Below are 26,233 nucleotides of genomic sequence, written 5' to 3'. Positions count from 1 at the left end.
GAGCCTTGAAGACTATCCTGGAAGTTTCCCTTTTGCATATCACACATGCATTTTGACATGAGGCAACCCCTGTTTACGGAATCAAATTGGATGAGTCACAGTTGAGCTGGTATTGCGACTTCACATGTGCCATTTTAGCCTCTGTCCACTCTTCCTCTTATACAGTCTCCACATCCCTAAATTGTGAACAATTATAATCCTGGGAGATGAGCACACAGGGCATGTCTCAGTTTCAAGTGCCTATAAATTTGGGATTTATGAAGGTCATATTTATTTTATGAATGACTTAATGTAGTGCCCTTCACAGGTGTCACTCAGCTTGGTTGTAACTATGAAACCCCAGGAACGAAATTCAGGAAATGTGACTTTGAACACCCATTTACTAACCCACAAAGGGAGGTGTTTGTTCCCTCTTTGCATGCTCATCCAATTCTTGTAAGCCAGTGGTTCCCAACCTTTTGACTTCTGTGGCTGGGCCCACTAGTGCTTTATGGTTGGGTCATCGCTGCCATCATTCACATTACAAGATGCACAGATCAATAATATGAGTGGATATAAACCATTCCGAGACAATCATCATTCAGTTTTTTGCTACACTTATCCGTCCTTACTAGCTGAATCCCACCCCTCTACAGGAACAAGCACACCATATGTACTATGGTCTGGAACAGCCTCTCCAGGACCTCTTATGAATAATTCTGCAGTTTGTACGGGACTATCTTAAAGAGGGTAATCGTTCCGATAATCAGATTTGAAAGCTCATCCCAGCACTGATATTCATCTGTCTTAAGAGCCTCCAGGCGTTAAACTGTGTATGAATCACAACTTAAAACCAGATTACTTGTGACTTGGGCCCCTTAATATTTAAAATGAGAGTGCTCACAGTGCAGGTCAGTCTATTCTCTTTTTCACCAACTCCCTTGTATAGGAAAGAGGACAGACTTGTCCCAATTGACCTTTGGGCCAGAGAACCCAACCAAAAATGCTAATTCTCTCTATCAGTCACTGACCTCATAAGTAGTGCATAAAGAAAGGAAGGTAATCAGCAGAGAGGGACACCCTGGCGACATGGAGTCCATCTGTATCTGTACTATGCACAAAGGCATCCGGTTGAAATCATTCCACCAATGGCACAATTGCAAGGGTGAACAATAATGGCGAAAGGGGTGCTATGCACTATTCACACTGACCTTCACCTACAGGTCTGTTCATAGGGTTTGCACAGCGCAAACAAACCGGAGCCACCCAGTCATTTTTTAAAGGATCTGCAAGAGATGTTCCCAATCCACCACGTGACCCCTTCCCACAATCCACAAAGAGAAGGGCATATAAACCAGTCAGGTGCTCCACACATGCCAAAGCAAAATTATGTCTAGTGTCATGTCATAAAGTTAGTATGATCAAGGCAAAATACGGACACAATGACTCTAATAAGTCAATTTGTCATGGCCTTAGCGAAGGCCTTAGCCTTGAAAGCAAAAATCAGTATGAGCCCTTTTCAGGTTGGTGTCCCGTATTGGGGAGCATGGTGATCACTGCTGTTCACAAGTCCTCTGGAAGCACTCCAGCCTCAATAGAGATGTGTCAAATGCTCCAAAGGTAAGTCACAGTCATCATTGCCAATTTTATGAGCAACTTATCCGTGAGCCTTCCAAGTCTGCATGGCTCCCAGGACCTCCAAGATCTCATCTTCTGCTAGTTCTGTATCTAATACATCCTTATATAAGTCTGTAAGCGTATGTATCAGGAGATCCAAAATCAATTATTGCAGTCTACCTGCCTGTGCAGGAGATAATGGAGCACACAACCTTTTATAAAACTCCACAAACACCTAGGCATTCTGTGAAACCTCCAAGCTTTCCCATTGGTTCCTGATCCCAGCTACCAGCTGGTCCACCGCCTCCTGGCAGACAGTCAATACAGAAGCTTGCATGCATATCAACCAGCTTATATACTTAGAAGTATATTTAAGAGCCCCTAGCGCCACTGGAGTGGCACTTTATGTGATGCTCCAGTGGCGCAAACCTCTGTTCCATATTTACAAGGAGGTGTAACGCCACTTTTTGTGGCGTTACACCTCTTTGTAAATATGGGCCCTTCCAACACAGTTTTCTGTTTAAGAGGGGCATGCAATGTGTTTTGCTGTGGGCGTGCCACAGCAACACCCATTGCATTTTGACGCTGCCTCGGATTTATGAGATTTCGTAAACCTGAGGCAGCGCCAAAATCTAACCCCACCCAATGGGTGGCGTTAGCAAGGCGCAACAAGGAGGAATACTTTTATTCATCCTCGTTTTATGCTTTATCTATGTGTGCTGCATTCTGCAGCATGCATAGAAAGAGCAAAATGCCAGAAATGATTGTTTATGTGCGAGAAGGTGTCCCTTCCTACACATAAACAATCATTTGAAAAATACGCTTTGGCACTTCTATGTGTGCTGCATTTTGCAGCACACACAGAAGTGCCAAAGCGCCATTTGTGATTGTTTATGTGCAGGAAGTGACACCTTCCTGCACATAAACAATCACACCCCTCAACGCAGACATCCTTGCAAGATGGTGCAAGGATGCCTGCGTTGGCAGCTAAATTTAGCGCCAGTGCAGGGAACAACACAGCGGTGCGCCGTATTCAATCAAATATGGCACATCCCTGCGTTGTGAAAATGACAGAGCGCGGTGCTGCCAATTTTGGTGCAGCGTCGCACTCCGTCATTTTCCCATAAATATGGACCTTAATGTTGTGGGGGCAACCAGATCAGTCGCTCCACGTTCTCAACAGCTGGTCATCAACCATGTCAGCATAATACTGCTGAAGTTTCAATGGAACACCACTAGCACCACACTAGGTCATTTCCCAAAATGCCAGGGACAGTGGAAGTGACATCACACAAACCTTTACCCAAGACATCATGGGGTTGACCTTCTTACCACCCTTAGCACCTCAACATACTTATCCTTGCTGCTCTACAGGTGAATACACGAAACGTAAACATGTTTCTTAGAGCTCAGTTTAATTTTCGTTCCAGCTGGTACCATACTCAAGAGCTTAAAGGGTAAGAAGGGGGTGTCCAGCAATACCAAACAACAAGGTAGGAGTAGACGGTTTGCAAGCCTTTCTGCCTCTAATTGATATGCGTGGGTATAGCAATATATAATCACGTATGACCTTTAAAGAAAAGATACGGAAATATTAAGAGAAGTATGTTTCAAATACGACGAGGAGCCTCCTCTCTATTGGCTGACCACAATCAGGATGTACAGGGAGACACTTTATTTATTTAGTTAGTTTCATTATCATGCTATTTCGATCCATTATATTGTTTATAGCACTGGAACTTAGATTTGATGTCTCAGACAAATTAGTCATGATGAAATACATCAACGTTTAGATATAATTGATGAGGACAAAATGTAGCATCAGAACATTGCAAACGAATTCTGCCCCGAAGGTGTATCTGGGTATCAGGAGATCGTGACTATCCATTTTGTTTCTCTTCTTGTAGTAGATGCTCTTTCAAAGTGATTTTGAAGTGCACTTAGGGTGAGGACCTCACTCCAGGGTATTACGGACACTGCCCTGCCCTTTTTGCCTACAAAACATTGACTTCAGGTGTGTTACTCAAGTTAGTTCAATGAAATCCAAACAACACTCAGAATGCATTACACTACCACCCACAAGTCCATGGCTGGAAACAGTGTTGACAATGGCTTGGGGGGAGGTAGTCATCCTAGGTCCAGTGTTGAGCACAAATGAGAGATGATAAGGCTTTCAAGTGGAATGGGCGTAGGAGCTGAAAGACACAAAAACTGGAAGAGGAGCATGGTTTAGGTGTAGTCAGATTCAGATTAGCGAAGAAAAGGTTACGCATTGGTGCGTAACGTGATAGGATGTAGACAGTTGGGTACCAGAATGTTTATCTGTAGGAAAGCAGAAGAATGACGGCTGTCAGGAGGTTTATGTATAATAAAATAACAAGCAGTAAGACGTCTGACCCCCAATACTTTTCTAAACTAAACTGAAATCATTTTACTCTTATACAAGTGCTATACAATTGTAAATTAAGTATTGCATTATAAAGTGATAAAAGGCACTTCTCGGTGAGTATGTTTAATATTTCAAGCAGTGCTTCAATATATTAATAATATGTGAATTGAATTAGGATAAAAAGGCTTGGCCGATCCTGCTATCATGGCCAACAGGGACACAGTGTGTTCCATAAAAATTGAAGCTGGAAAGTACGAAGTAATGAAAGAAATTAAGAATTATTGATGCATCAGTAGAAAGGCTAATGAAATTTGAAGATTCATTTTCCTGCCAACTTTCCTTTTCCACTATGAGAACCCTTAAGCCAAAAGTAGAACTGTATGAGACAAAGTGCTGGTTAAAAATAAATTATTATTTATATATAGTATTAAATTGATAAAATGTAGCCAAAGTGCACTGATAGTACAAATAGGTTTTGGAATAGAATTGGGGTCTGATTAAATAACGTCTGCTTAAGTATAATAACAAGATAATAGAAACTGCTCATATTCTAACACAATATACAGACATACTAGAGGTTTTCATACCTTTCATTGGGCTAACGCAAAAAAATATAACAATGGTGCATTACTATTTACAATATCAATTAGGTCTTCTTCAGAATGTGCACCACCCCACTCTACATGCCAATAAATGTACTGAATTAATGGAAATAGAGTTCTAGGACCTTCCGCTGTCCATCCTATGGATGACTCAGAAAATCTGTTGCCTAACGCTTAATGTTATCGCACACCTTCACATCTCGCAGATAGCATATTTCATCAGAACTGGCTAGTTGAGTTTTGTCGCTCGTTATTATGCTATACTATAAAAAATTGATCTGTTTATTGAGGACTCACACAGTTCTTGATTGATAAACAAAGAGACATTGTAGGTAACTATACACGTAAAGCACTGCTCTAAACAAAAGCGGAACAATGCATCTTATACACGGTATTGTACACAATGTTGATCATTACAATGTATGTATATTGTCAAAAAAGTTATTGACCAGAGGATGCCATTATGTACACTATCTTACTGTGTAGTCAATCATAAAAGTCATAATCTATAAAAAAAAGATTTAAACAAAAACATCAATTAGGTCTTCTTCAGATGTCAGTAAACATTGTACTGGAAGACGCTGGTGCATGGAGTTAGATGCTCACCGCTGACACCAACTGTAACTGACAGCTAACATTTAAATTCTGGCAAGGCCAACTATGCCTTCCATCCTTCTAGGGTTAGTAAGTTGGTTAACAGTAAAACCTACTATTTGCAGCACATAAGGCCTCATGTACAAAGATTTCAAATAAGTAATCGTAAATTGCCACTAATACGATTCACAATTTAGATTTTCATGTTTAGAATGTGCTAAAATGGATTTGGTAAAAGTGATCACTATTTGAGCACCAACATCTACCGAATGCATTGGTATTCTGCACATGACCTATGTAGTAGATCGATTTACAAAATACAAAAGTGTATTGGGTCATAATAGGACCTACCTCATCAATACTCATGAGAAAAGTCTCACATTGCAACCCTCTACAATTGGCCACATTCACAGGGAGGGTGGCCTCCTGGGGTCAGCAGACCACCATTTCTATGATTGCTTTTAAATAAAGCAATCTTTTTTTTATCAAGTTTAAATAAAGGTTGTTTTCCTTAAAGGAAAAGAAGGATTCCTCAAAGGAAAAAGGTCTCTTGGGCAACTGCCTGCTCATAAAAAATGGTTTTATAAACATTCCCTAAGGGGAAGGGGGTCCCCCGAGAACCCCTTCCCATTTGCAAATGTCTTACCACCTCCTTTGAGTTGGTGGTCCTTTTTTTACATTTGACCCTTAGAAACAGCAAAACTGTGTTATGAAGCATTATGTAAAAGCAAGTTATTATGAAATAGTTTTGTACATATATGCACCGATTAACAAAGCATTTTTGAAGTTCAAAATATACTCATTGATGAGCCAAATTTCATTTTTTTTTCTCCACTGAAGTTTGTACAACAGGGTTATCGTGCAGGCACGTCCACAGCTAAATCCATATCCAACCGCTGTACCCTGTTAAAAAACTAGTGGAGCTTATAGTGTCTCATCACATTTGCAACCATACAGCAGATGGGCTTACATGAGGCTGTTAGACTGTGACACTCAGGCTCTGTATAAGACCTCCCTGCTCCAGTGCCTGGATACCCTACCGGGTGATAAACCACGATATATAAATCTATATCACATAACCTCCCCAGAAGGACTAAGCCCCGTGTGTCCTCCATCAACCACAGGTATTATACCAGTCTGTATGGTTGATGCCCTTAGAATTCATGCACCTGTATTTTAGATGACCTACAGTCTTCTTATAACATACTTGGGACTACCCAAAAAGAGGGAGTTTTTGTAGTCGACATGGGAGTTGATCAAACCCTGTATGACCACTGTTCTCAACGTGGGTGGAAGCCATCGAATGACTTTTCCTTAAGGATCTCAGTAACCAGAAGCATGTTCCTGAGAGTTTCCTTTGTCAGTTTATCATCTAACCAAAAACCTAGGCTTTTTACTGCATGGGAGGGCTGTTGATCCTCTCCCATGTATTCTGTCCAAGCTAGTTTGTTCCATCTTGAGAGGTTATTGCCTACAACCAACATCTCCATTTTCCCCCATTAAACTTAAGTCTACTACCTGACATCCAGTCTGTAACCTGTTTAAGGCACGAATTTAGGTGTGAGGATGCATGACTTTGTTTTGGAGTGAGGGATAAGATCAGCTGGGTATCGTCAGCATATGATAAAGTGTGAGGCTGTCTGCCTGTACTATTTCTGCCTGGGGGAGAACATATTTATTGAAAAGTGTGGGGCTTAGGGAGGAGCCCTGTGGTACACCACTGTTAGTGGGGTAGGTGGCTGAGAAGTTTTTTTCATAGACCTGAAATCTCCTCTTTTCTAGGAAGGCTTCAAGCCAGTTAAGAGCATCTCCTATGATTTGAGCTTCCCTTGTCCTTTGAATAACGGAAAGGGTGAGAAACAGTGTAAAAAGCTGCACTGATATTTAACATTATCATGACTTTTGAGCCGCCTCGATCTAAATTGAACCAAAGTTCCTCCGTGGCTATTAGTAGAGCAGTCTCAGTGCTACTGCCAGGTCTAAAACCAATTTTTGTGGGATGGAGGACTGAGTGCTTTTCTACGAAGCTGGAGAGGTGCTTATTGACGTGCACTTTGCTTTCTATAGGAAAAAATTGGCAGGATGATTCTCTTGCCTTTTTAAAATATCTAGGGGAGCTGGATCTAATGGTGAGCCTGACTTTATAGAGGCTAAAATCTCTTCTATGTCTTCCTTGTTTAAGGCGGGAAAGGAAATGACTATGGCTGTGGCCACAGAGTCCACATGTGAAACGGGGCTTAGTGCTGATGTTGCTGGCAGGGAATTTAGTATGTTTTTTGCTTTATTGATAAAGGTGTTTGCGAACATGTTACAACGGTCCACAGAAGGTGGTGGGCCTGCTGTGCGTGTGGAAATCTTCATTAGGCTATTAACTGACTTTAACATTTCCTTGGACGAGTTGCTGCCATTTTCTATTCTTGTATTGAAATAGGTAACTCCTGGCACGTCTTATGGCATGTTGGTACTTTCTTGTAACTTTTCTATAATTTTCTTTATTATGATCATCATAAGATTTCCTCCAGTTATATCCCATTTTTTAACCTCTTTTATAGTTCCGCCTGCTCGGGTATCTACCACAGGGTACACCCCTTGATTCTCCTAGGGGTCCTTCTGCAATAGTTCTGTTAATAATGATTTATCAAGCTGAAATATTTTTATGTAATGGGCCCTTCGAAGTTTTTTTACAAAAAAAATATTCCCTCAGAACTTGAAAGATGTTTTAGTAATCTGCATGATAAGCAGGTCTTACAGCACCTATAAAAGCGTTTATGTCACAATCGAAAAACTATCACCTGTAAACATGAAATCTTACACTGATTTTCATTCATCTTCCAAAACCCTGATAATTAGGGCATGTTGGCTGTGACAGAAACAAAATACATACGAGCCACTCTGTAAGACTCTAGCATTCTCAGATAAAGCCACAGCCCATTAACCGCAGACTCATAGATGGGGGATAAGGAGGTTAAATCTACAACCAGAAGAACCTTTGAGGGGTGGGCACCCCAGACTCAGGATGCCAACCTAAGTTATCAGCATTTACCTGCCAAGACAACCCTTAAAATGTAGCTCTGTTTCCTTTTGAAGTACTAAGCGCCCTTCCTGTCACAAAGTTCTGATAATATCAAAGTAAAGTTATACCCCTGAGATGTGGAATGTCACCTTAATCGTTGGCAGGTTCGGATGAAAGCATTTCAGACCCGATTTGGAAAGATTTCACTGTGGTCTACAATTATAGACCCCCGTTAACTCCTGAACATCAGGAGTAAGCAATTAGTAAGCCGGGCAGTGGTTAATTTGTAAATAAAAACATGTGGGCCCCATATCTCTCCTCTGAAACACGCGGCTGCTGCATTTAAATGTGCAAGCACAGAATACTGATTTAATCGTAAAGCCATCTTGGGCCTCTTTAATCAATTTACAGCCACTCCCTGCCCCTTCTGCTCCCTCTTACAGCTTTCTCCCTTTCTGACGCTTTTCCGTCTTTCTCTTCCTCCGTCTTTTCCACATGTGCCTTTTGCTCGCAGTAATTGCCTGTTGCAGAAAATGGTACTCAAAAATAAGTGCTGGTGCCCTCTACTGGCAACCACCGGCTTAAATTAAGCACTGAAGCCTGGAGTACCATCTCATAGTAGAATCACTGTGAATCAGCCCCACCATGCTCTTTAGGGCACATCATACATGTCTTGACGTACTGCTTGAATAAAGCTACACCATGCAGACAGCATGACCCTGAGCACGCACAGCTGAATGATGGTTACCTGTAGTTCTACTTTCAATTCACGCTCAAGGCATCTTTTTCATGTCTGTGCAATTTAAAGATGAGTTTTCTGACCAGAAGGCGTTGACATTATTATCTCTCCCTTCTGCAGGTGCCTGTGCTTAAACCAATGGATCTGATGGTAGAAGTGAGCCCCCGGAGGATTTTTGCTAATGGTCACACCTATCATGTCAACTCGATTTCTGTCAACAGCGACTGTGAAACATACATGTCAGCCGATGATCTGCGGATTAACCTCTGGCATCTGGGTATCACAGACCGGAGCTTCAGTATCCTTTGCACTGATTGGGTTTGACATCCAGGGAGCACGTGTGCAAGCACAGAAGTAATATATACTGGTAACATGTAATGATTAGACCGCTGTGTAAGATGGTGTTCATACATTTTGAGGAAGACGTGGATGAGGAGTGATAAGTATTGATCTGTGGCTGGGAACATGGATGCTTCCAGAGCAGGGGTGGGGGTGCTGAAGGGGCATTGCAAAAGCCGCAAAAATCCGTAAGTTTGTAGGTATTCATATACTTCTTATGTGTTCCCCCATTTATCCACAAATATATACTACAAAAATGGCTAGCTTGGGTTTAGAAATGTGTTGTAAATGTGTACCAAGACCCCCACATTTTGAGAGTACACAGAGAAAGGCATTCTTTTACAATAAAACAATATATATTTTGTTGGAGGAGGAAAAAATAAGAATTGGCGCACAATTTTGCTACATTTACACCACCGATTTCCATGTTGCAGACACTGTAGTACTAAGTTTATGGCACTCGAGTAAATTTGTAGAGTACTGCCCGGAATTTTTGCAAATCCGCAGAAGTTCCACAATATATTTAAATCGTAGGAAGGTTTATTACTAAATTTCTGGCTTTTAAAAATACATTGGTGAACCGGTTCCCCTTTGTACAAAGTTATCTCAGAGAAATGCATTTGACGTAAGGGACACGCCTTCTAGTGCTGTGGTAATGCACGAAAGGCTGTTTGTAGATACTCAGATCCAACATGATTAACTCATAGTCAGTGACAAAGAAACCAGAGTTTCCAGCTACTTCCGATTTTTGCAATTCATGTAAAAGATCTGGGAGAGTTGATTTCTTTGATATATACCTATATCACATCTTCACTGCCATCTGCATGGAGTGAGACTCTTTAAAGGTAGTGTTTGTAAAGGCCACTTCAAGATTATGCTTGGTATAGCACTTACATATTAGGTGTCAAAAATGTACTTTTTGATGGTGTAGTAGATGCGTACTACGCGTTGACAACTTTCTTTTGCAGGTTAACTCGACTCAGTTTTAAATGCTTTGATTCTGAGCTGCACAATACTGGGTCTCGGAAGAACCTGCCTTCGAGTTTACCATTTCTACCCAGTAAATTTGCTCTAGTATCATACAATTATGAGTAAAACTCAGTAGAATGGGGAATTGCCAGTGCCTAATTTGAGCCAGTGGTTTTCGGTGCTCTGCGACTGCACTTATTTGCAGGGGCGGCTCCTCCATAAGGGCGGAGGAGTGTCCCTCTCCCGCCAGCAGCGCCAGCTGCAAACCTTTTCCCCAAAAACAATAATAAACTTTGCGGGCCATGGGGGTGACGAGCTGTGAGGGGGAGTGCTCAGCACTCCCCCTCGTAGCGCATGTGTGTTTGGCCAGTCGTTTCGGGCCGGCCAAACACACATGCACACAGGGCTCTCTCCTGCACAGGCTCCCAGTCTGCCTGGAAGTGCCCTGGCTGGGCGCTCCCAGCCAATCCTGACGCTGCTTTGAGCAGCGTCAGGATTGGCCGCAGGGCAGGCTGGGAGTGTGTGCCTGCAGCAGCAACGGGAGGAGTGGATGGAGCGGCACGCGGTGGAGGAGGTAAGTGTAATTTTAATGTAATCCCCCCTCCCTCCCCCTGTAAATTACCTCCCTCCCCTGCGCACTGCACCACTCAACCCACTCTGGGTCGCGCGACCCGCGACTGCTTATTTGTCAACACTGGCACTAATGCCAATGCATGCTGGTACTGCTTGTCTAATTTAGAGATGAGGGCACCAACAGTTATTTATTAATTCAAGATACATAAAAATGACTACTACCTACCCCAAGCCATTCTTTTTATCTTTGGGGCCAGGGATAGTCTGAATTGTCACACTTGTATGGGTGTGATGGTTAGTGGCTGTGTTGGGACTGTCATTGGCAGCGCTAGCAAGGACAATGGGTGATGCAAGCTGCAATGGCCTCCAACCTGGCATTTTTATTTTTTACAAATTAAGCACTGGGAATTACCATGTAGACAATTTTACAGGGTGTAAAATCACACAGAATCCTCTATTCTATGCAGTTTTACTGAATACATTTGGTAATGTATGCGGGTGGTAAATCAATGTTCAGGCCTGTGGGCGAGTTGGGGCCTGTGGGTGAGGAGGTGAGGAGGTTAGGATAGGGGAAGTTTTTTTTGAACCATCGAATGCTCTCTCCAGGACAAAAAAAAACACGAATGAAGTTTGGCTGATCCAATCATGACATTTTTCTGGCTTTAATTAGCTTCTGGAAAAATCGTGTTTGATTCTCGAAACACCTTGTAAAATCAGGTGAGGGAAAACCAACCATGTTATAATTAGGTCGAACGGAATCAACGCATAAAAGCATGCATTCATTTTGCTCCTAATTACATGTAATCAGGGCACGAGAGTGAAGGCTGAGATTTCCAAAGTCTTGCACAAGGAGCCGAAGGGTGCCCAATCTCATTGGACAACCCTCCGGATAAAGCGGTAAATATTGATTTGCATTTGACAAAGTGATTGGTTAGTCAGAACAAGGGGATTCTGAGGTCATATAAACCCCCCAAGGGAAGAGTAGATGTGATTGAACTTGTCTAATCAAATTGAGATTGTTTTGTTACCGCGTCACACTCACATCGACCAGTATGGCATAACTTGGTATTGTGCCCTTGATGCAAAACTAAACGATTGCAAAGCTTTTCAACTGCCATGCATTTTAACCTGCACCTCTTGTTCACGATTTCAAGCTGCAGAGCAGCCATTGTCGTACTTCAGTTACAAGTGTCTGCAGGCTCCAGGTTTTATGTGGAGTGTGGATGACATAGAACTGAGCTATATTTCTGTTTTCTCCACGTTGCGTGGATGCAGCTGTGGAGTTTTTTGGCCACATGACACAGAGGCAAGTCACAGCACAAATCCGCCATATCTGTCAGCTCTCCACCCACCTTAAAGGGCAAAGTTCACACGGTAATTTCCCAGCAGTCCACCAACTTTAGGTAGCTTGCGTGCTTTGCACTATTCAGCCTAGAACACCACCTGTTTCTTCAGATCAGTTGTGGAGAAGATTTAGACATTTTCTCATAACCCTGTCCAGAAGGTCATTTGTGGAGTCGCGGTTTATTTGCCTCTGAGGGTGCACATCTGTTTTTTTAGAGTTCACACTACATCAGTGCTTAACTTGTAAATTAAAACGTGCCGGTGCTCTAAACCGTTCTCTTAAACACGCGGCTGCTGTAATTTAATGTGTGAACATGGAATACTGAGGCAGCGTAATCCCGAAGCCATCTCGGGCCTCTTCAATCCATGTACAGCCTCTCCCTGCCCCTTCAGCTCACTCCTGTAGCTTTCTGCTGCCTCCCACTGTGACGCTTTTTCGTTTTTCACTTCCTCCGTCTTTCCCATATGTGTCTTTTGCTCGCAGCAAATGGTTGGGGCAGAAGAATAAGCGCCGGCCCTCACAAATAAGTTCCGGTGCTCAGCACCGGAAGCAAGCACAAATTAAGCACTGCACTACATACATCCCAGTGGCTGCACACCTTTTGCAGATGCGTTTGTGCTACATGAGTTCTTGTAGTGGTATGTGCAGTCTGTGATTGACATGTCTCCTTGGGAGGGCATTTTTGCAGGCTCCACACTTATTGCATCATGGTGGTTGACTGGTTGTTTGCGAACTCCGCATCACACGTTCTCTGAAGACCACGGGTCTTTTTGTGGTATGCATGTGATGCGAGTCCCAGAAGCCATAGGTGTATGTTGCACAGTTGGGAAAAGCAGGCTGCCACTCTGTGCACTGAGTAATTTATGAGTAAGATAGATACCGTTGCCCTCTATCTACTATTCAACATGGACGCCATCACTATTTGCATTCTTTATTATTGTGAAAAATATATGTCCAATCAGCGATTGAGGATTCCATACACAGTGCTGTTCACATTTTTGCAACATTACCTATGATATCAAACGCCCTGAGTGAGACAAATTAACATTGTTAGACGTGGATTGACTACTTACCACCTTCGGCAAGAGCAGAAGTAATCCTGATTCTGGTGCATCAGTCATCAGTCAGGGAAATATTGGGCAAATGTCGTGAATCCCACTCAAGCGGCGAGTTACAAACATATGTCAATTAATTTGCTACACTTTAAGGACATATAAACTACTCCTGAAAGATCAAGAAAGTGTGCGGCACGTTACACTGGTATTCACTGGGAGTATGTAACATGGAGAACATATTATAGAAATGAATCGGAATTTTAAAAAAAAGAAAAAAAGAGGATTCTGATTTCCGAACCTTATGCAAAGCAGAAACTATGCATAGGCGGAGGTAGTCAAATTGATATACATCTGTTTTTTTAGGGAATGCCATTGACACCCCTAGAAACATCCAAATGCTTCATTCGGGAAAACAGTTATGTGAATTAGCTAAATAGCTGTAAATTAAGATTAACCGTTGATTTATCCTTCACAATGTTGTAATTTACAGCTGCCTTTGGAAGCCAGGCCCGGGATGTTGATTCTGTTACCATGGTTATTCCAGCGCTCATTAATGCTCAGCTTCACAAGGAATGCTAATTATAAGGAAGAATCTTTGAACAGCCCGAACAGCAATCATTCGGGACAATTGCCATTTTGGCACCAGTATTGGCGAAGGGGGAGATCTCAGCTCTATGGGGTCTTTTTAGCACATTTTCATTTTCAGATCATTGGGTGTGTGACAGTCTATTGCATTGTTTAAATCACAGCTTAAAATTACAACTCAAGCGGTGATTTCATGTCCAACTAATGAAGAGTTTGAACAGTAAACTACTTTTTTAGCGCCGCATTTGCGCCGCTTTTTGACGCAAAAGCGGCGCAAACTTACAAAATACAATTGAATTTTGCAAGTTTGTGCCGCTTTTGCGTCAACAAATGACGCAAATGCAGCGCTAAAAAAGTATAAATATGGGCCTGAGTATGGAGGTGACTGAGGCAGGCTAAAGAGATTGTCTGTTTTACTAAAGCTGATATGTGATGCTGAGGAGCGCATGAGGTAAAGGTTACCATTCATTTCGCAAAGACTTCGTGCTGTGCCTTCCTCCCCTGCCTGGAGACAATTATCCTGAATGCTTTATAGGAGGAAACAGGCCCAATGCATGCATGCCCCTATAAAGCTATATTCATCAATGCGCGTCTCGACAGGCTATCTAAAGGCGCCAGGTGTTTCTAGGCTAATATTCTGAGATTCTGTACATGGCTGTCAGTGTAGGTCTTAACACTTGAACCCTCTTAATTTCCGCCCCAGAAAATGGTTTTATTCTAGTGTCTGCTGTGACATTGCTATGGTAACAGCATCCCTACTTCTGTCTCTCTGGCACTCTCAAAGTAATTGTGCCTTTCTCAGTGAGATCAATAGAGATCAGGATGTTGCTGTCCTGCTCTAATAAAGAAATTCCACTCTATTGCCCCTTGATGGTTAGGTTAATTATAAAAGTGCCGCAGGTTCGTCTTATAATCAAATATCTTACATTATATAAAGTGGATTCTACAAGGTAACTGCAGAAGGAATCATGAGATTCTAATTAAATATCCACGCATTACCCCTGCTTAGTAAAATCTATAGTAGTGGACACGATGAATTAATTATTACCGTTGGCAAAATTTGTACCAGCAAATTAATGTAGGACACTAGCATGTTACAAAGCCTGTTATACAGATTGCCACTACTAGGACGGAGTACTGAATTCTCTTTCACCATGTGTTATCCTATTGCAACATGTTTTATTTGATGCTCCGCTGAATATCATTCTTGTTCAGGATAACTCTTCGGTCTGTTTTAATTTGCTTACGTAAAGTATGCTTTGTCGTAAAAGATTACATGGAGGGTGTAATTCATATATGTCTGCACACAAATTATGCGGATGCCTTTTCAAAAAAGCCACAGTGAATCGAAGGCTGCATTGAATATCACTATACCACCATCGTGACCACCCCTTTTGAAAGTGAACAGGCCCAATCTACTGTGAGCAGAGCCTTTATCTTTCTGACCAGGTTCAGTGGACCCTAGGAGGCATAAACCAGACCTTATTTACCATTGGGAACTTTTACCTTCCTGACCCGGTTCAATAGAACTCATGAAGGGTCTGGGTGGCTTTATCAACTGTGATGAAAAACCTGCATGCATTATCTTCCTTACCACTGTTCAGTAGACCCCGTGAGACATCGAACAGATCCATTGCCTTCGTTACCCGCGCTAATTGACTACTGAGTACTGCAAAGTGGCCCAAAATCTCTAAATACACATATAGATAAATGGTTTTAAAAGTGCAACTGTGGAAACACCTTATACCCCATCGAATGAGAGTAAAGTGGTGTTTTGTTGACAAAGAAGGAATCTGTACCATCTGTCAAATGACAGTTTGAAACATGGTTGGTATTTTTGGCTTTACAACTTCTGTTTCCAACTCTTGTGGACAGCATGAAACCAAAATTCCTATCGCAGTTCTAAAAGAAAGCATTTGTAATGTAATTCCTTGTGATGTCTTTGTAGGAAAGGCCATGCCTCTTCCTGTGATCTCATCAGGAGATGGTCAAATGGCGTGTTATGCCACATTTGTTCCCAGGAAGAAATTGGGTTGTTGGTTGACTGGGATATAAGCCCTGGTCAAACAACAACCACAATCCTTGCCAGGGTAAGGCACAAGCAACCCCCAAAATAAACTATGCTCAACCCCCTGGTAGCTTGGCACAGAGAAGTCAGGCTTAACTTAGAGGCAATGTGTAAAGTATTTGTGCAACACCTCAAACAGTAATGCAGGTAAAACAAACCATGAAAGGAGCCCACAACAGAGTTAAAATATAGAGTAGTTTTTAAAAATAAAACAAGACCAAAATGACAGAAATCCAATTAGTATAACTGGAGATAATGAATTTTAACGTTTTAAGTACAAATCACGCCAAAAGGTGTAAAGTGCCAAATGTGGATATCTGGTCATGCCGGACTGGGAGAAAGTCACAATTTCAGGCCAACCACAATGGAGCATGGGCCAGATACAGGGACTCAGCTAGGCCTGCTGAACAAAAGTACCTTCAATCCTTGTCTACAGAGCATTGCTTGGGTCCACATCGAAGATGTGTCGCATAGCGAGGAGATGCATTGGTTCTCAGATGCGATGAGGCTGCAGCACAAGGATCCCATTGACAGGCCTTGCAATGCAAAGTCCGATATTGGGGATGTAACATACAGTCGGGATGATACATTCGTTCCGAGAGCTGCGAGTCTGCGATGCGGAGTCTGGCATCATTGTTGAGGCAGCCTTCGATGAGAGATGCGAGGGTCTGCGCCAGGGAAGCTTTACAGCACGGCAGTTCTCAAGGCGATGTGGGTAATGGCTGCGATGCGATTCTGTGCGACGGGTCCAGTCCACGCAGCAGCGGCGATGCGTTGGTTTTGCTTGGGTTTGGACATGTAGCATAGAAGATGCGTTTTATCCGCTGGATCCACAGGCTGGCAGAGCACCTTAAGCTCACTTCCAAGGGTCCAGGACCAGGGTGGCACTGTAGTGTAGCCATTTTTAATGTAGCTTTCTGCGCGTTTGCTTAAAGTATTAGGCCTCTGTGCACTTTGCCCTAGATGCATTTTATTTAGCCTCGCACTGTTATTTTACAAACAACCAGTTTCACGGTCTTGTTTTATTTTCTTCTATCACACTGTTTGGCTTACTTCAGCACTGCAGTTCTCAAACAATACATTCTTGCTCGCTCTGTGCTTCAGTCAAGGATACAGTCTGGTACATTGCCGATAGACGTGGTAGAAGTTTAGTCTTTAGGGTTCGTAGAAAGTACACATTCTTACCTAGGGACGTTTCTTAGAACACCAGCGTGTTAGTTATAAAAACACTTCCTAGTCCTGGTACACGTGAGAGGGAGATTCCGACCAGGAACACACAACTAGACGCTGACTGCCCTGTTGCAGATGCTGATCCCGATCACAGGCCTTTGCTTAGGTCTGAGGGTCGATGTCCTCCCGGGGGAACCTGAAAGGCAGGCTTAGAGCTTAACATGCTGTGCTCAAGATAGAACTTAGAAGAGGGAACGTAATCTAGTTGCACCATGATAGCGTTATTCTTATGTTTCACTCTCCTCGTTACTATTTCAATCCTACTGTGTTGTATGATTCTGGTTATTGCGGCTCACGCCTTGTTATCTAAAATGCAGTCATTTTATTAAACCAATCTTTAAAACTCAAACTGCCTTTGTCATTTATATATGAGACCACACTGTGTATGAGAGAACTGGTTGGGATCTGAGTGACCACGACTTCCCTGGGAAGCACTAAGATGTCATGCGCTCGGCTGCCAAATTGTCTCTTCCCTTTGGGAGAGATGAGGCACTGCTAGTTAGCCGGAGCTCAACCCGGATTTGGGGTGACAAGGGTCCTTCACCGTGGGTTAGACTTAGTCCCCCACACTGTGAACGATCTTGCCGCCCAAAAATCCAGTAGATTTTCATTAAATGGCACAGCTGCTTATGACCATTTATTGTATCCATTGGACTTAAAATTACTTTGTCAATCATGAGCAATAACTTGCAGCTCTCCAGGGTGACTGTGCCCAGCATCCAAATGTCTGGCCCGAAGAAATGACTCCAGTTGTACTGAAATCCAGGGGAAAGGCGGTCAGTCACTGTGGCATCTACCAATGGTCAAAGGTTTTCTTTACCCATAGGCATGTTCATCTGGACACGAAAGCACTTATTGCCCATTAGCCATTGTAAACAGACCACACCCCTAATTATGTAGTACTGCATACTAGTTCTTACTACTGAATTTTAATGTTTGCCCTGAGCAGGACTACACATAGAAATGTCTTTCTGTCCAGAGAGGCAGGTTTAAGATTGATCGTTTGTCCTGCATAGTACAAGGCAGTGTTGTCACAGACCAGTGGCCCAGTGGGCAGTTTCAAGACTGTTACACTGTTGGACGATGAGGAAACAATGTCGGCCTGATGGCTAGGAAGGGGACTCCCAGGACTCCTGCTGTGCACAGGATCCCTAGGGATCCCCCAAGCAACACAGTCGTTCTCAACGAGTCCCACCTTTGCAATCATGAAACACATCACAAACGGATACCAGAAAACAGGTTTTCTTATTATGGGTGGTGTGCTTCCCTCTCTGGCCTCTTTGGCATGAATGAAAGTACAAAAAATATATCACACTGCTGTCAGGAGAAGCGAAAAGTTCCACGCAGGAGGTTAAAAAATGATGGGCCATTTCTCGAGGCAAACACCCTTAAGTCCCCTTTTGTTTTTAAACCGTTCCTCCCGTCTTTCCTTGACAGCCCTGTGCACTCTTTTGTTTTTCAAATACTCCTCTGAGATGTTATAGGCCTGACCCCTAATTTCTTTATCTCCCTTTTGAAGGACCCAATTAGACCATTTCACTTTTTTCCCACCATTGCTCTATCTGCCACTCCTCTAAACTCCCACTTCACCTAGAGTGAGACTCATTTTATTTGTTTCATTTACAATGCTCTCTGTCTCTGAGTTTTTGTTCCCCCTTCCATACTCCCATTCCAGTTTTTCCCTTACCTCTTCATTTTCTCTCCTCTTCCCTGACGTCTTCCTGTCTTCCTCCATTATGTTTAGAGTTGCAGAAGAAATAGGGAACTGACTAATTGGCACCAAACTCTGTACTTATTGCTCGTGCCTCTATTTCCATCTTTCAGGTCTCGGGTACAATCAGCATTAGCTATTTACGGGTTTCATGTATAGTTACAGTGGGATTTAACTCACCCCCTTTCTCACAATTGGATGGCTTTGTTGCCTATATCAGTTGCACGCTCCTGATTTGTTTGTTTTCTTTCCTGTTCTTGTGTTTTTTCCATCCAGTAGTATTTCACTTTCACAGTGTTCAGATTAAATGAGTTGTATATTTCCACTGCTTACTTGAGGGGATTCCTTTTATGTAACTTTCAGCACTCCGTCAGAGTGCATGTGTTTCCTTGCTCCCTCCACATGCCCTTGTTTTTAGGTCGAGCGTGCAAGTGCTTTGACCTGTTGTAAGTATTGTGGGCTTTTACCCACGCCCATCACTTTAATTCGTTCCTGGGCTTGCCTTTCAAAAATCACTTGATGTAATTGGTAGATTCTTTACGTTTGTCCCGCCTTGAGGCTGCTTTTGTCACGCCTTGCAGACTACCCCGGTTACATGGATTATTGCACAATTTCCAATATAGTTTAGCATGGGCAAACTATTTTTTTCTTTTGTCTCTCCTTTTCGTGGTGCATGGTGGCCATGGCGCTCACCAGGCCAATAGGCACAACAGCCTGAACTTGATCGGCGCGCTGGTCACATTGTTCACAGTTACCAAATCAGAGTCATTTCTTGTGGCTCTCCCCTTAAAACACCTGAAATTGGTAAATGCTTTACTTAAAACAGAAATCCTCAAAGTGAAAGCGGCTCTCCTGGCACAGCGGGAGACCCAATACTACAATATTCACTGCACTTGGGAATTCACCACATAATGCTTTGCAGGGCATTACTTTTACAAAACATTTTTGCTCATAACTCAGCCTGTGGTGGTCCTAGGATAATGGGACCACCTTAAAAACATTGACCACAATGTGCTCTGTCTACACAAACTATGTTAGTGGGGACTCCAAAATAATAACCCCTACCACCATTCATTGTATTTTTAAGTTCTCTCGTGACTTGAACTTTTGTTTGATAGCTAACAGAAGTTTTGTTGTATGGGCCTTGTTTTCAAGGCTAGCATGCAATATGCCTGTTAGCCTTGAAAATATGTAGTGTAATGTACTATGTTCCCTAGAGGCTAAATATATGATTATGCTGCATTACTTTTTCTTGGTCTTTTTCATGTGGTTATGCTCTCTAAGGTTTGAGTATATGGTTACTTGACCCTGTTTCTTCCAAATGCTATTTTTATTGTGGTGTTCTTTAGGGGCTGTTCTAAGCATTGCAGTCAACATACTATAATATTCCTGGCATAGAAACTCGCCCCATTAATGTTTTGCAGGGCATTACTTTTACAAAGCATTTTTGCTCATAACTCAGCCTGTGGTGGTCATAGGCAGCACCTTCAAAACACTCTTTCTGTCTACCTCATCCCTGGGTCCCCACACTAGGTTTGTGGGGATCCCAAAAGAATAACCCCTCCCACCATTCAGTGTCTTTTAAGCTTTCTCGTGGCCAGAAATTTTGTTTTACAGCTGTGAGAAGTTTTGTTTTAAAGGCTTTGTTTGTAATATCATTGCAGTAGGCCTGCTAGCCCTAGAAATGCCCTCCAGGGGCTAAGTATATGGTTACACTGCAATATTTTCTCCTGTTTTTTCATGGGGCTAACAATATGGTTACATGACCATGATTCTTACAAATTATATTTTTGTTATGGTGCATTAAAGTCTAATGACAAAAGATTATTTCTGATAAAGGTTTATATGATAATTGTATATGTTTTAATATTCTTTCCTTATTACAATTATGACCATGATTCAGGCCAGCTTAACATCCTTTTTACACTATGACTGTTTAAACACTATTGATTTGTTTGGGTTACCCTTCTAGTTTATTTCTCCTCTGTGGCTGTCTTATGTCTTTTTTTGGGTAATTGTGTTAGCCAACTAGCCATTCTGATGGTGGGGGTGGTGAAAGTGGTATTCTATTGGAATCAGCATGGCAGATTTCAATTAGGATGCTAAATGTCAACAGTTTTAATTTTTCTGTAGATAGAGGAAGAAGGTAAATTGAAATGCTTTAGTTAAATGCAGGGCCACTGGAATTATATGGCAGGAAAATACGAAATTATGAGGCAGGATTGACCAATTTACGTGGCAAGAAAAGTCCAGTTATGAATTTCCAATGCCAAAAACTCTAACTCAATCAAATGCGAGACCTATTACATTGTAAATGCTTGTTATAAATTGCTGCTGAGCCACTTGCATCCAATTTTCGTGCTTTGCACGCACCAATTTTTTTCATTCTAATTTAGCATCGTAAAATGGATGTTTATCATGTTAGGAAGGAAAATTAGAAACGCCAGCTTTCGTCACCATACATTTGCATGCACGTACTGCAACACGTAGCATAATGCACATGTGCATGTGTCACATACACACATGCACATCGGTGGAAATCTTGGAATATGTTATGTTTAGTACAAAACCCATTTCAAGTTTGATGGACATGACTGTATGCATATGTCTATAAGCAAGCATGTGTTTTCAGTCGGCAAAAAGAACTGGCAAATCCAGGACCTCTTTTGACTTTGCCAATGTTTGTTTGCAAAAAGCTTTCAATTCCTTATCATTTATAAATTATAGGACGTTTTATACATTATAACACAACCTATATTAACCTAAATGATTGCTATATGCAGAGGGTATAATGTTTGAGAACTCAGAGATTAAAACACATTTTATCATAAGTGCACATTTACCTGTTTTTAAAAAGATATAATGAAATTCTGACAAAGGTTAGTGGTGGCATATTTCTGCATTGATGGATGTCTTCTGAGTGTAAGAGATCATGAATCACTAGTTGTAGCTTTATTGTGCAGCTCAGTATATTATTTTTATAGACACATAAGGAGGGGGAAGACTTTATATTTTTTGAATTCATGGAGGCAGGGAGGTGTATGTTCCCACACATCATAATGTAAGAACTGGGACAAGGAAGTGATAAAAAGGTAAATGCTGCTACAAATAACAATGCAAAAACTGGTCAACCAGCCTATACAACACTGGGGTGTGGTCTCACAGTGAAAGATAGTGGTCGCCACCTAACAGCGCTCCATCACCGACAATCCTGCCGGATCCTGGTGTAGCTTGGTCCCATCCGACCTTCTGCCGGTGCAAGTAGAGCCCCCACAGAGGCCAAGGGGCGAGTTACGGTGCCAGGAGGCCCCTACTACCGGGAATGGAGCCAAGAATGCCAGAGGAGCGACCATGGGAGCAAGATGGCCCAGTTGGGCCTAACTGAAGACACTAGAGGCACCACGATGAAGTGGCACTGACCTCCCTCACTCCCCTCCTGCTAACGCTGGGGCCAGGATGCGATCCCGGACTGTTCAGTGATACCGGGCCCACATTTGGAGAGCAGCTGCTAGGGGTTAGGGTCGTGCAGGTGAGCCCCTCCTTTTTTGCCCTTTGGGAACAGCCACCTTCCCCTCCCCATTTGAAACACAGAGCCTTGGGCCCAGAGCCCCCCCCCATGTACACTGATTGACTGGGGGGAGTGGACATGGTGGCCCTCCCACCCTGCCAAGCAGACCCAGCCGGGTCTTTGGGGTGGCAGTGGCTGAGGAGGGCCAGCCTGTGGGACAGGCTAGTGGGGGCCTGGTTGATGGACCCTGAAAGAGGAGACAAACTGAGGGGTACAGCCGTGAATAGGGAGCCAGCACCATCCTGAATACCTGGGTTGCTCATGTCGCTCACCCATGCTTGCGTCAGGGGACTGGCGGGCTGGTGAGTCCTAGGCGCTTCTTGTGGAGGCAAGTTCTGTTACTGGAGACGGAGGAGGCTACGCAGTCCGGTGGAGTTTGCCGTGTGGCACAACATGGGAGTACCCCCACATGGGTGGCCATAGAGTCGACACCCCCTGCTTTCTTGGCTGCTCGTCCCACCCACCCTAGGTGGGTTAGGGGCCTAGTGAGCCAGCAGTGTCTATCAGACCCTTGGTGGAGAAACCCCCAGCAGCCATGGTGAAAGACAAGCCACAGTTGAGACAGGGCAAACTGGACAGATTCCTTAAGGTGATGCCACACGCACCACAGTGGCCAGACCTACAAGGTAATGCGGCTGCTGAGGAGGCAGACCAGCATCCTGGGATGGATGCTATCCTAAAAACCATTGTATCACGCCACCATGCCCTGGAGACCAAAATTGGGGAGGTTGAGGCCGATGTGGATCTGCTCTGGAGAAAAAACAATGTGGATGATGTTGGGTGCTGAGCAAAAAATTGCAACATTGGATGACTCTGCAGGAAGCTGGCTTTTTATGTTCTATGTCAATAACTAGACATACCATGTAAAGAGTCCAGGGGTTCTCCAATGAGTGGAGCGGGGCTTGCTATGCAATCCCAAAGTGCACTATTTGGAGGTAGTGTGATTGAGCAGCCTTAAGCTTAACATAGAGTAGTGCAAGACATCTAGTAATACACACAATAGTCAATAAATGAAACACATGAGTCAAGAAGGAGATCCACACCAATTTATGAAAATAGCAAGTATCTTTATATATGTTTAGGCATCAGAGACAAATCATAAGTATGTTTTTAAATATAAAGGCCCTCATTATGAATCTGGCGGTCCATGGATCGTCAGACTTACGGTGGCGGGCGGACCGCCGCAGTATTGGCAGTCCACCTGCCCTATTATGACTGTGGCGAAAACGCCACGGTGGAAACACCACCATCGACAGGCTCCCGCCACCAAGCAGCCTGGCGGTGGTGGCGTTTCAGATCCGACAGGGCAGCGCTGCCCTGAGGATTATGAGTCCCATTCCGCCAGCCTTTTCCTGGTGAAAGTGAAAGACTGTCGGAATGGGTGACTCAGGCCCCCCTGAGGGCACCTGCACTGCCCATGCATCTGGCATGGGCAGTGCAGGGTCCAGTGCACAACCCCGTCGTGCATTTCACTGCACGGATTATGGGCAGTGAAATGCGCAACGGGTGCTGCACTGCCACATTGGCGTCGGCTCCATTTGGAGTCGGCTTCAATGTAAAGGCCCTGTTTCCCGCTGGGCCGGCGGGTGGAAACAGTGTTTCCACCCTCCGGCCCAGCGGGAACATCATTATAGGGCCAGCAGGGGCTTCGATGCACTGGCGGTCTTCCGTCGCCCGTCAGCGCAGTTGACTGCCGGGTATCCTGCCGTCATCATAATGAGAGCAAAAGTATTTTTACTTCAAAAAGTGGATACTGCAATTTCTGAGCTCTGCAAAGTTATCTTGTGGAAGGAAAAACAAGTTTTGCAAACAGGTACAGTACAATGATTTACAAGACCAATCTCCAGGAGTTAAGGTGAGTGGTCGGCATGGTCCAAGGCAGCACGGATAGTATACCACCAGCGGCACAGGGGCGGCCAGGTGCAGGGCGCCAAACAACATTGGATGTCCAATGTGTTTCAATTGAGAGTGGTCACTCTAAAAAGAGGAACCTTGTTGGTACCGGTGGCCGACTTCAACCTGGGTCGGAGGTGACGGGTGCAGTGGTGGCTTCAGGTGTCAGGTTTTGGCGGTTCCGGAGGCTTCAGACTCCTTTTTCTTTGGAGGAGAACAGGTCCACTGTTCATGGGAGGTCTTGAGTCTTTATTAAAGGAAGACAGTCCTCCTGGGTATCTGGAGTCACAGTCGACTAGGGATGCAGACAGGTCAGTGGGGTTGATACCAAGTCAGCTGCTTCTTTTTCTCCTCTTCTGCTTTTGTGGCTCTTCAGTGTCGTTGGTCTTCTTAGGTTCACAGATCTGCTTCTCTTGTGCCAGGGGTTCCCCTAAATACTGAATATAGGGAGGTTTCGGGGACTGTACGGTAGTAGCCAGTGGGCTACTTACCCCAGGGTCACTATACCCCCATATGACCACTTTCTGTGGGAAGTGGGCATAACCCTGTCCCAGAATTTCTAAATCTGTCAATACCCATATGGCAGATTCTGAACTGTGGTGTCCACATCAGCAGCTCACTAGGACTGACTCCAGGGGTGGACACACGTCTCTAAATACTAAGGCCGTGATTTAAGAAAAGTGGCGCTTCATGTCATGAAGCGTCACTTTTCTTGTGCCACATTGCACACCCCTAATGCAACCATATGTGCACTGTATTTAACATACGGTGCACCATGGCACAGGTTAGGGACAATAGCATTTTTTACGCTATTGTTGTACTTTGCAGGATTAGTGCCAAACATTTTGGCGCTAATCCTGCAAAGTACATAAACGTCCATTACCATTAAAAATAATTGTGTGCCTCATTTTACAACCTTCTCTGTGCAGGCATTAAAAATGCCGCTAAAAATGGTGCAATGGAATCTCATAGATTCTACTGCACCATTTTCGTGGGACCCCTAAGGGGGGAAAGCCCCCTTGCATACATTATGCCTGGCGCAGGCATAATGTGGCGCAAGCGTTTACAAAGTGGTGCAACACGTGCATGCTAATGTGGCGATAGTTGGCACTAGGCCCTTCTTAAATTTGGGCCTAAATTTACTCTCTGTCCAGGTGCCAAATGGGCCCTGGGGCAGGTGGTCGGCATGTCCCTTGTGAGGGAAGCCAGATCTGCATACCAAGGACGGTGGGCTTCTTTGAAACTCTCCACCTTGGAAAATAGATTTGCAGGTCATACTGTTGGGTTTGGGGTATATAACACCCCTCCCAGTGCAGGCTTTGTAGCTGACTGCCTGAGAGCAAAAGCTCTCACCTTAGAGGGTCAGACTCTTGTGTGGTAGTGGCAGGCCGGCTCAAAGCACACCAGAGGCTGGTAGGTTTTCAAAGGGCACCTCTAAGATGCCCTCGGGGTGCATGTATTGATAAATCCATCACTGGCAACAGTGTGGGCTTATCAATACGAGATGTTTGATACCAAACATCCCTATCTTCAGTGAAGCCATCATATAGCTGGGGAACTCGTATTAACCAGTGCCCAGCACTTGCATTTAAAATGAATCACCTGCTCACTTCCCATGTCTAGGAATTGACAAAGAGATAGGAGAGGCATATCTGCTCTTGCAGATATGCCCTCACATGTAACATAATGCACCCTGCCTTAGGGCTGTAAGGCCTGCTGTGGCCTACAGGCATACAGGCTGTGTGCCATGTTGTGTTTTCACTTTTGTCTGCACCAAGACACGCAGCCTGCAATGGCAGTCTGTCATGTGCTTGGTGAGGGGTCTCTTAGAGTGGCACAATTTGTGCTGCAGCCCTTAGGGACCCTATTTAGTACCTCAGGCACTAGGTACCAGAGGTACCATTTACTAGGAACATACAGAGGGTGCTAAAGGGTTTGCCTGTTGGGAAACAATTGTATAGTTT

The 26,233-nt window shown here is 43.7% G+C and overlaps 1 protein-coding gene across 2 annotated transcripts in view; it reads left to right on the top strand.

The window, feature by feature from the left end:
• The window catches only part of PPP2R2C (protein phosphatase 2 regulatory subunit Bgamma), a 463,465-nt gene that overhangs the window by 247,981 nt on the left and 189,251 nt on the right, over positions 1-26,233 (top strand). For both annotated transcript variants that reach the window (XM_069203156.1, XM_069203160.1), the window contains one exon: positions 9,054-9,231. In XM_069203156.1, coding sequence (XP_069059257.1) covers positions 9,054-9,231 — 178 coding nt within the window. The remainder of the gene's footprint in view (positions 1-9,053; positions 9,232-26,233) is intronic.

The sequence above is a fragment of the Pleurodeles waltl genome, chromosome 1_2 (genome assembly GCF_031143425.1).
Source record: "Pleurodeles waltl isolate 20211129_DDA chromosome 1_2, aPleWal1.hap1.20221129, whole genome shotgun sequence".
Lineage (NCBI taxonomy): Eukaryota > Metazoa > Chordata > Amphibia > Caudata > Salamandridae > Pleurodeles > Pleurodeles waltl.
This window is presented reverse-complemented; position numbering and strand designations above follow the sequence as displayed.